At 41.1% G+C, this 12,395-nt stretch overlaps 1 protein-coding gene across 1 annotated transcript; it reads right to left on the bottom strand.

Moving 5' to 3' along the window:
- Positions 1-1,412: 1,412 nt before the first annotated feature.
- LOC311144642 (LIM/homeobox protein Lhx6-like) lies at positions 1,413-4,558 on the bottom strand (the record flags this gene model as incomplete). The annotated part of the gene is made up of 7 exons (XM_084180691.1): positions 1,413-1,495; positions 1,722-1,902; positions 2,072-2,167; positions 2,364-2,464; positions 2,747-2,967; positions 3,956-4,077; positions 4,346-4,558. 7 exons carry the CDS (start codon positions 4,556-4,558, stop codon positions 1,413-1,415), a joined length of 1,017 nt encoding a protein of 338 aa, XP_084036817.1.
- Between the last annotated feature and the right edge of the window lie 7,837 nt (positions 4,559-12,395).

Genomic DNA, 12,395 nt, shown 5'->3' on the forward strand with positions numbered 1-12,395 from the left:
TTCACTTCAATTTTATAAGGCAAAGAATAACAGGTAGTATAACATGTTGAAGCATTGTTCTGCTTTTTATCAAGGTGCCATTAGCTGAATTTTTCTCTCATTTTGTCAAATTCTAAGATATCAAGGAAAACTGACCGTCGACCTTCTTGAAGAGAGCATTAAATTGGAAAGGTGGGAATTGATCCAGTCAAAGTGTTAAAACAGATAACTGACTGGGGTCCCTAACAAAGGAAACGGTCAGGACTATATTTTCCTGAGATTATTATTCCGTTTTTTGCCACAAATGCAGCTTGAGTGCTGCCAATCAATACAACAATTTCAGATTATCACAGTTAAATTGATTTACGGAATTAAACAGAGTGCTAGATCAATACTATCCACAGAGTTAAACGATTTAAATGGTTCTTGCCATCAGATTGATTGTTGCGGCCGTTAAACACATAGGGAGTAAATTGGGGACCCTCAACCTGTAGCTTCATCATTACATACCTATGAATATTGGTGTTAAATATAGGTTATAAAGGATACTTGGCCTTTACCGGGTGTCCTAATGGATTTAATGTTGTTCAATGAGTGTAAGGTGCTTCTATCAGCGGGGTGAGTGGGTGGGTGTGTGGATGTGTGCACGTGCGTTAGTGAAATAATAAGTTAAAATGTGTATTTTATTTTCAGCACAGCATTCTCCCTATTACACAAGAGTATGGGATTTAAATCCTTCATGTCTGGCTGAAAAAACAGTGTTTTATTTCTATGTGAATTTATGTGAAATTATCTATTTTTCAACAGATCTATTTTTCCAACACTCTTTTAGGCACATTTTATTACATCGGTAAAATATATACAATTTACAATAAATGAATTCTTTAATTTGAAAGCATTTTTAAAAGTGCTTCTAGGTGAAGTATCTTTTTGAATAAATAAAGTGACACAAGCTGTCCATTTTACAAGCAAAATAAGTAAATACAACACACAAAACCGTCTCTCTCTAAACACACAAGATCAGAAGAGTGTTCATCCTCACCTCACACAGAAATACGTAGTCCATGCATGGGAGGGTTTTATACAGGAAAACAAGCAGAAAAAAGTCATATTTAAAACGATTGGAAGAGTCTTCCTGTTCCTCACCCTGGTCCTGGAGATCCAACTCATGGATGGGTGGTGTAATCTGGTCCTGATGATTACCACATTTGTATTGAACTGGGATGTTTTTCCACCTAAAGTCTAGCTGTGTTTATAAAACCGTCAATCCATTTGAATATGTGATATCTCCACCTCTGCAGACTATGGAGACAGTAAAAGTCCTCTTGTATAGTTAAATGGAAGAGACAAATGTTGAAATGTTCTCAAATTTTTGGGATGGAAAGGTCCGCGAGAGAGACGGCTTGTGGAGGAGGTGGTCTCAGGGGCATTACTTAGTGGCTGATGGGTAACTGTGGTAAGGTCATGCCTGGGTGGATGAGGTGGTTAGGGGACGACAGCATTGAGAAGGGATGACCTGTGCACAGGAAGCAACAGAAAAAATAATAATATATTAAACGCAATAACACTAAATACATCCCACAAGAAGCCATAGGGGATTTGAAATTGAAATCCACTATGGGCAGAATCATATATTTGATAATGTTCATTGGTAGAGTAAAAAAGTAGAAAATTCTGTTAGAGCCAAAGTCACCTCAATGTACATGTATGTTTTGTCCATCGAGAGGGAGGAACCAACTCACTGTCTATATATCCATGCAGAGCCAGCAGGTGTGGTCTGTCAGGACTGCTGAAGGGGGAGTAGAGGTTGTCTGGCAGTGAGGGGGGCAATCTGGAGTGGGGGTAAGGGGCGCCCTGGAGGTGACCGTTGTGCTGGGGTGGAGGGTGCTTTTTATGCCTTGCTCTGCAGTTTTGAAACCAAACCTATTGAAAATGTAACGTTACTAAAGATCGTTGAATGGTGTATGCAAGAAGTAATCTGGTAAAGATTAATTATTTTATTATATCATATTATCTATTTTATTACATCTTACATTCATTTTCAATATGTCTAACAACATTACACCCACTAGTTTGATATTATCATACATACTTGAATGACCCGTCTGCTCAGTCCTGTCATGTCTGCCAGCTTCTGTAGGGTCTGGGTATCAGGGTTGTTGTCTTGGTAAAACTGAGACTGCATCACCTGCGAACACACAGAGCAAACTCAGTCATGAAGCTACATATTCATCTGAATATTCACTGAATCAAGCGAATTCAGTCAGACAGTCACATTCATCTAAAACTACCATTCACCCTGTCACTCCGTCTCTCTCCGTCACACACAAATACTGTGGATACTTTCACAGACACTCACACACATAAACACACACCTACCGTACCTGTAGTTGCTCAGCGCTGAAGGAAGTGCGTGCTCTCTTGGCTGGTTTGGGTTGGCCATCCTGATCAGAGGGCAAGGCTCCCTCCAAAGTGAGACCTGTCCCTAAGTCCCAGGAACAAGAAGGAAAGAAACATCACCACACAGTGTAATATTGTTCATTTTATAACTAACCTGAAAGAGATCATACACATGCAATTTGTGCAGGTGCTGGATATCAAAACATAAATTCCTAGGGGTAAGACATGTATGACACAAATTATGTCTGAATTCTTCCCCAATACAGTTTCCCTCAGGGACGAATCCGGACTTGAGAATCGCATACATGGCTCATATTTGGGTTCCTTACTCCCTGACATTGTCTGAGACACCCGTCTGAAGACGTACCGTTCTCTGCCGCTCTCTGGAGGTTCTCCACCATGGTGTCGTAGTGGACTCGACACAGCACCCTGCCCTCCACCAGACCAAACTCCTCCCCTGTGGACAGCTGCCTCTTACAGGTGTAGCAGGCGAAGCAGGCCAGGTGGTACACACTGCCCCGTGCCCGCCGCACCCAGTCACTGGCAAACACATGGCGCCCGCACTGGCTACACTTGGTGCCAAACCTACTGTGATGAGACAGAGAGGAGAAGGGTGCATTGTTAGTAGTCTTTCACTGCTACTAGTTAAAGTAAATGTGTAATCCACGGAAATGTTTTGCAGGCCAGAAATAGAAAGAAACTCTTATTGTAAAAGATTACCTACAGCATTGCTTTTCCAAACTAATTTCACTTTAGTCAAATATAATTGAGCCTACTGTTCATTAAAACAATAACAGCAACAGCAATATGATAACAATAAATATATAATTATAGAATAATTATAATATAACAATAAATAGCGTTTAATTAGTTGACATTCTACAAATAGCCTATGTATAACGAAAATGTGAACTTTCTGTGAGTGAGAAAACTAGCCCTTCATAAATTAAACAATATTTTAGCAATGGCCCTGGTCGAAGGAGGGAATGATGTATTGATAAATGAAGAACAACGAAAACGAATGGCTTAAATTTAGTGATCTCAAAGTTGTAAGAATCATGATTGAGAGTAAACATTTTGATAATGTCCACCACATTATCAGTAAAGACAATTATTTAAATATATCTAAAGAAGAGAAAAACATTCCGAAGTAACTTTGACAAAAAATGGGTATTGGGTGTAAAAGTATGCATATTTATGATGTTATAAATGGGCTATGGGTTTATTCGGTTAGCTTCGTTAACAGATTTGCATTTGTTTTTGCTTTAATAAAGGTCATGCGTGTCATTGAATTTATGTGATTTAGATGTTACAACGACAAAAAAATGTACAGTCCAATCCTGTTAAATTGCCCCAAGACATAACGAAAGATTTGTCTTGACACAATGTATTTTTTGTAAAATAAAATCTATATACCAACGGAACAGAATATGAATAGGATAGGCTCAATATGGTCAATCTTGAAAGATCTCCCTGCAATATGATGTGATAAGTAATCAATTGTTTGTGAACATTAGAGCCAAACATAGAACATAGCCTACATTTTAAGGAAAACAAATAGCAAAATTTACCCTACCTGAAATAATCCAATTTGCAAAAGATTTCTTTGTTTTTGATGTAGCAGCTATTGTGCTGACGTAATGATACTCTGCAGACTGAACACTCCAGACATCCCACGTGCCAATTCAAATTGTTTACCTGCCATGAGAAATAAATACTCGTAGTAATGATAATAATAATAATAATAATAATAATAATAATAATAATAATAATAATAATAATAATAATAATAATAATAATAATAATAATAATAATAATTTGTTCGGGGTACTTATTCTATAAAGTGGAAATAATGTGAAAGATTATGCAAATATGCATCCAACTTGTGAGGAAGAAATAGGGTTGAAATTGAATCGTAAATGATACTTGATTTGACCGGTGTAATAAAAGGCATTATAATGCTCACCTTCAGTAGATATCTGTCTTGGATCTCTGTGCCGCAGCTGGCACACTGGTTTTTCCCGGTGGACCGAACCGGCGTCGGGGAGTCCAGGGTCGGAGGCGAGCACATTGACGGTGTTACCGGAGGACTGGGCAGGAGAGGAGCCTCGACTTTCACATCCTCGTGAGGCTCCCCGTCCGAGTGAGACTGAGGTTTGGGATAGATTTTTCTTGTCATAATCTTATAGCGCCCGGGATGCAAGGTAAAAGGCCTATAGATTCGTATGAATTACATGACAAGCCCTCGTAGGATACAAGAAAACAAACATTGTATAAAGTAGGCCTAAATGCAAAAAAATGGCTTTCTACAACATTATGCTACTGAAAACAAAACTTTAAATGCCTGTCACAAAAGTAAACTATGAAAATGGGGTTGGGAAATTAAAAAAGGTAGTCCAAGTTCGGCCAAGTCTCCTATGATCATGTCGAAGTTCCTATTTTGATTCAATAAAATCATTGATGGCTTATGTTTTAATAACTCACCATTATTAAGCTATTCTGTTTGTGGAGAAACAGCCCTGCAGATGAAGCCTGGAGCTGCGCCTGAAGTCTGCTCTGAGCGCTGCTCTGCTTTGCGCATTAGGCTACGCATCCCTACCAACCCATACCGCAAGCTATATCCGGTGCAAAACAATGAATAATACTTTCTCCGGCATTTAAATCCTGGCAACAAAAGATAATTTTGATGAAGCAATTAGAATTAGGATTTCTTTTTCCCTTTATGCACAACCCGAAGGCTACCTCCTAAAATAATCGCATAGCCTAATAGATCCCATGCAATCGAAAGTACTGAAAAGATGGACTACCTGCAATTAGTGATGGCTTCAAATGCTCGAGATTAGAAGTAGCCAGAGTGTCAATTTCAACTGTCAATCAGAGAAGGCATCGCGCCACCAGAATAATTGCATATTTTTATTTTAATAGCCGTAATCGAAAATCGAATTTCTGTACACAAGACTAGGATGTGAAGAGGCTCTTGAACATCGCACTATTCATAGGAGACAATGTACATAACTTGCAGCTGATCATGAAGCATAAAGGAGCGTGATTGTCTAGGCTTCGTTTATGATAGGCCACTTGAAGCTCTCTTGGTGATTATAACGGTATTCAAGAGTGCCAAAAATCTGGGTTTGGGTGGGATTCAGAATCCATTTTGGCCTTCGTTTAAACGAAATTAGGCTAGCACAAATGTGAAATATGTTTATAATTGTCATTAAACATAGGCTGGAGCGTAGAAAACAAATAGCCAATCGGCTAGGATATTTCAGAGAGCAGCGACAGCAAATAAGTATTCACTTGCAAAGAGTCGATAGCCTACACAGCATAGGCACATTCTCAAATTATATGTCATGTGATTTACCTGCTCAACGAAAACATTGTCTAATAAAACTTTATTCTCCTCCGGGTGTGGGGACAGAGCTTCATTTTTCCAGTACATGCAGGAGACCCGTTAACACTGTTGAGAGACAGGCGGTATCCAAATCGGTCCCGGGATGGGTTCAGTAGCGAATTATGATTTTACTCATGAAAAATTACAAACAGCAAAATGCATTTTCCCTGGCTCCAAACTCCATAAATATAAGTTGTATTATCTAGGACAGTTAGCCTTTTTTGGGTTAGCCTATTGCCACTGCCTGTTGGTGTTTCTTTCCAAGATACAGTCCTTTGCATTATGTTGTTGAAGCTGCAGCCACTTTCTCTGAATTAGCCCAAATCCAGTGAGCCGTGGCGTGCGATATATCCGCATGCGCTGAGTTGGGTAGGCCTATCCCGCGCGCTCTGCACGGTGTCAGTCGGTGCGTTCAACAAATTCTGCGACCCGTGTCCATTCAAGAAAGCTCTTGAGCGGCTGGAAACGGGCAATCACTAGTCCTTCTGGCACTCCCCCTCCACCTCTTCAAAATGGAAGTTACTCCCCGTCTGCTTTGAGAAGAATATGAATAGGTGGGTGGCAAAAAGAGCAGAATTCAGAATTTTTGGCATGCAACAGATGCATAAATATGAGATATACAGTTGATTAAATAAATACCATAATGTAAAATATAAAAATGTGGGTTTAGAAAAACGTAGAACATGTTTTTTCACATTCACATTGTCTGCAGTATGCATACTTGGGATGATTTGAGGATTGAATCAGCTGAATGCATACATTCTTGCTAACCCAAAAGATACTGAAAATGTTCAAATACACATAATATCAAACAAAAAAATTTGGTCTACTTATTTGGTCTGGTTTCTTAAATTTAAAAAATCCCTCAATATAAGTGGACATGTCAGAAGTGTGTGTGTTCCATCAAAGGATGCCTCCCCATAAAACCATGCCTCCCACCTTTCATGTAGAGAGAACACACTGCAAACAGTGTTCAAAGTGTTTGTGAGGACATTGAGTGTTCCTTGGAGGTATCATGTGTTGCACATTGGGATCGTTTCAGGAACCTCCATTGATTTAGGCCTGCTTACTTGTTCTGAAAACAAATAAACAAAGGTGATTAAGTATGAACTGGAGGAGCGTCATTGTCCAGAGTGTTAAAACAATCTATTCAACTGTTTCCCAGTGGTGTTTCAATTCAGGGGAGTGTCACTTTCCCAGACTCAACCTGCAAGCCATCCATGCAGCTCTGTAATGGCACAGCATGGGATTGTCAGTAACAGGCTTTTGCTGTCTCCTTCAGTCCTTCTATATTATGAAGTAGAATATTCATGCAATTAACTGTAACCTATGATCTTACTGTAATACATTCAAATAGAATAGATGACTCTCTCTTCTCTGTTTAGTCATTCTGTAGTCTCGGAAATCCCAGACCTATGCTGGAACATTGTTCACATTGTGGGAGGCAACCCGTATGCCTAAAGAGACTAGTCATTCTGCACTGCATCCATTTCTTCGATTTTGCTTCTTCAGCTGCTGCTCTAAGGACTTACTGTAAATCAACGAAATCATGAAGTGTGTTAAAAGATTGGCTGTAACCTCAGATAATAGGAAAGGTCACTGATGGGGATGTGTCACCTGCTGCATCATGTGCTGTTCTGTGGATGTGAGAGATGAGGTGCAGTGACATGACCGTGTTCCTGTAGAATATATCTGTCCATGTTCCACATAGAAAATAAGTATTCAGTCCCCCACCTCAAAAACAACAACCTGCATAACACATGCTGAAGCCATCACAGTCACTGAACAGGCCCCAGTGGACAGTCCATGGGTCAGTACGTCGACGATGGATTACATGTGTCGTTGGCTCTGTGTGAACGCATGCGTAAGATGAAGAGGGGTTATTTGAGGACGATATTTATTTGTGCGTTCAGTGCTTAGAGGGAAATTATCAGCATTAAGGAGGCGTTCTATTGTTGCTCTTGGAAAATAAGTAAGCTTGAACAACATGTTCTAATCTGTCAGTCTTTCAGTATGTAACAGGTAAACTAGGTTCTTGTTGAAGCGGTACATCATTATTTGAGGTGACAGGGGAGAGATGAGATTCAGACCTTTATGTGAAGATATTACAGATCCTCTCATCAAGATAGCTATTTTCTCTAATGCCCATTCCTGTAGGCTACGGTATATGCTTTGTTCTGAGTGGGTGAAACAAACAGCCCCATCTCCTGGTTAATACCAGATATCACAGATTGCCACTGCACAATCAATGTATTACTAGTGTAGTCCAAAACTGTTATACTAGTCTAGTACAGGATTTGCAATAGCTTTCAGCTCAGGTTTACTGAAAAGTATCTAATTAAAGTTGGCCTCTATATCAAGAAATGTTTCAGCAGTTTTTGACCGGATGTCTATGTGGATGTCTATGTCCCCAGCATAATGTGGAACAAGGCTCACTAAAGTATGTTGATGTTTCCTGTGCAGTTGAGGTAAACTCAGACCCCTCTGTAACGTTCGAGGTTTTTCCCCCTGATGGTGTCGATTACAAACGTCCTGCACACACACACACACACACACACACACACACACACACACACACACACACACACACACACACACACACACACACACACACACACACACACACACACACACACACACACACACACACAGCCTAAAGCCAAGTGACAGAATGACAGATGCTCTGCTTGGCATGTTTGCTGAAAGAAAATGTTCTGGGAAGGAGGCAGCGAAGCCCAAACCCAACACTGGACCCTTATCTTGTTTCTGTAGTACCTCTGCCACTGTGGGCTTGTTTCACCATACAACACACTGAAAACATTATGGAAATGGAAATGATGGGTGAACCAATGGGTGTTGGCAGTTGTATTATGTTCATATTTTAATTGGTCAGTTATTGTAGAGCAAAAAAATACACGTTTGTTCTTGCTTACTTTACATTTTTTGAATTCAATATATTTCAGTCAGCCCCCTTTTGGGTACTTTTTTGGGTAAGCACCGCAGCTCATATCCAGCTTTTTCTATATTTTTGGTTTGGTGCGGAGATTTCTGAACTTTATTGTAATGGAAATTACTCAAAACTGATCTCTGATAAGTAAGCTAACTAATGAGTGGACACTTGTTGCCTTTATAATGACATATTGAATTGTGTCCTGGTACAGATGCTGGCCCATGGTTGTCCATGGCCAGTAATAAGGTTAGTTGGGTCGTTGAAACATCCCCATGAGGAGTTTACTGTAACACTGGGCTGGCGCTGCTCTCAGAATAAAAAACCTCTAGATGAGGTCCTGCATGCGGCCAACCTTTCAACAAACGAAGGAAATAACACTTTACACCAACTCTCTCTCTGAAGCATTGTTGTACTGTAAGTGGACAAAAATACTCTCCAGTCATTAGACAAGTTTATTTGAACGACAGACCAGGATAAATGGTGGGTTTTTCAGCACTTGGGCTCCATATGACAGCAATTTAAGGGCATTGTGTATCTTGGCCCGAGTCGGGAGCCCATGATGGATGACAGCAGAGAAAATCACCAGCCGCTGGCTCCAACACAGACATGCAAATTGCTTTCAGCTGATTGCTTTATTTCAGTTTATATTTATCAAGTGTATTACAGTATGCCTCCGTGTTTATGACTAGGAGGCAGCCGATAGGTTGGAGCTGAGCTATAAGGAGAGTTCATGTTTTTTATCTGAAGGATGTAAAATATACAGGCTGTAAGTGGACTCTGTAAATATGGTAATAATTTGTCCACTCGTTTTGGGGGTCCTGTGCAGGTGTCCAGGTGACTAACTGATGGACTGACTGACTGTCAACCGCTGTGGTAAACATTGACACAGTTATTGTATTGCAGAAATCCTGCCTTTGGTAAACATACAAGCCCTAACCCCAGCCCCAGTCCTAACCACAGCCCTAACCCCAGCCCCGGCCCCAGTCCTAACCTCAGCCCCAGCCTCAGATATGTGTGGAGTGGGGTTGGGGTCAGGGGTCAGCTACTTACACAATCAGGTAACTAGCTTCAGGAGGAAAATTGTTTCCTTCCGACACTTACCTACGGTGACCTGAGCAATTCACAGTGAAACAAGCCCTAATCAGAAGAAAAAACCCTTGGGTCCACACGCAGCATGTCCAGAATACACCCTGGCACTGAGCAATCCCCCTCAAAACAGGGCGTCTTTGAGTTCAAGTGTTTAAACTGTCAGATCATATCGGCTCAACTTGGAGATTATTTGTGCAGCAGGCCATTGTATGTTTGTTTTAATGCCGGCTGCAATATCCTGCTCCTCCTGTTGATCCTAACAACTCAGAGTGTATCAAATCTAGCACTGTCAAGGAGAGGTGGCCGAGGCTTGACACTCTTACACTCTAAACAACCAGAGGGAATACTCAAGGTGGGACAGGAAGAGAGGAGTGTTTATAAGAGTGGGACTGGATAGAGTCTGTAACCTGGACCACAATCAGAGTCATTTCTCCTCCACAGCAGTTGAGTCCCCCTGGTCATTTGCCACTGTTGAGAAGGAGATGAAACATGTGATACCAGTCTACACCCTTCAACTGCCCAGCACAGGAATAGTTATAGGCAATTGGACATTTATCAGGGACTGAGGGGCAAAGACGTTAATTGACAGGCCATACACTCTCTGTGTAGAATTTTGGACACACATCATGAAGTGATATAACCCACAGAGTAGACAACCAAAGTGCTACAGCAAATGAGCAACTCATGTTCTTCTGTGTGTATTGTGTTTTGATGCACACTGAGCAGAGACAATCCCTAAATGACTGCTTCACTCATTTCCTTTGAACGCCTTACCCCAGGCTCTTACGGCACGGCCTTCCTCTTGGAGCTCACATTGACTACATTATAATGAGGGGCCTCTGTGTTTTCTTACAGTGAAGTGTGCCAACTATCGGACAGATGATAAATGCGCACAATACTGGCTCCCCATTCAGCCTACAGATCATTACACACTACACACCGCAGGACTGGGTGGGGGATGCTCCTACTAGCAGCACTATATTTTGTTTGGTGACGATATACTCTTAGGCTATACGTTGACTAGACTTCCTGTCTTTATAAGACATTTTGAATTGTCACTTGTGTTGTAGACATCATTATATATGTCAACCTAAACTGAGTGCACAAAACATTAGGAACATCTTCCTAATATTGAGCTGCACCCCCTTTTGCCCTAAGAACAGCCTAAATTCGTCGGGGCATGGACTCTACGATGTGTTCAAAGGCACTTAAATATTTAGTCTTGCCCATTCACCCTCGGAATGGTACACATACACAATCCATGTCTCAATTGTCTCCAGGTTTAAAAATCCTTTTTTAACCTGTCTCCTCACCTTCATCTACACTGATGGAAGTGGAATTAACAGGTGACATCAATAAGGGATCATAGCTTTCACCTGGAATCACCTGGCCAGTTTTCTACACTCAGTGTATATAAAGCATGTAAACCTATATAAACTCAAGTTGATCCTCTTACAAACTCACAAAGTATCAAAATGGGGAGAGGGCACCTTATGAAGTCGGGGACCACCTACTACACTAGAAATCCCACACCACTTCTCCAAAGAGGGCCATCAATGTACTTCTGTCCTCCCCCCAAAAAAGAGAAGAAATAATTTCGAATCAGCTGCTTCTCCTCACAGTTGTTACAAATGAGACTCGGAGGGCCTCTTAGAGCACCAGCGCAGTGTGGCTCTGTCGTAAACCCCATCTGAGATAATACATGATGCTCCCCACCACCACCAGAAACCATCAGTTAAAACTGAAGAGTCAGTCCACTCCGTTCGCTCACCAACTGGACAGGAAGTCTGCTAATCTGAAATCTGATCCAGGGGGAAGGAAGGGCTCAGGAACCAGCCTTCAGTGCTTTCACCAATCATATTCATCACCAGACCAGGCCGCCCGGGTCCAGACTCATTAAGCTACGCTGCTGCTCTTAACTAAACATCTATTCCATAAAATAAATGCTTCCAGGTTACTCAGTCACAGTCAGAGCCCAGGTCGGAGACGTATCACGCATCTGATCTCAATTACTGCTGCCTGGGAGACCTATAGGAGCTTTTATATGAGCCAAATAGTGCAGTGTGGCCATTTTAACCAATAGAGAGAGTATAGCCCTATTCAGATACGGTATGAGCATTTTTTTCATGCATCTTGAAAAGGGGGAAATTATTATTTGATAATTGGTTCCCGGTGCTTTTCATTCCTTTTTATATCCATCACGAGATGATTGTCATTTTGCTGCTGCGAGCTCAATTTGGAGAAACATCAGACATAGTCAAGTTCAGACTGATTGTTCTGAGGTGAATAGAATAGAAACATTCTAATTCTATGGTGTGCACTATACAATCACAAACAGTCCAGAGGGAACTGTATTGGCACAGTTTATTTGGAAATCAATTAGTTTCACTCGCAATACTCCAGTGGTCAGATTTTAAATTCCCATTTTGTGATAAGCCTAAGAAAGAGAAAAGCTGCGTAACATGTGTCTCTTCTCCCTGATGGAGAGCCAGTCATTTTCAGAATGGATGTATTACTGACACAGTCTTGGACATGAAGGATACAGGACCAGCTGGGTCTCCTCTTTCTCCTGCAGTCTCTGGGCTG

The sequence above is a fragment of the Coregonus lavaretus genome (assembly GCF_964263955.1).
Source record: "Coregonus lavaretus genome assembly, chromosome: 17".
NCBI classification, from domain to species: domain Eukaryota; kingdom Metazoa; phylum Chordata; class Actinopteri; order Salmoniformes; family Salmonidae; genus Coregonus; species Coregonus lavaretus.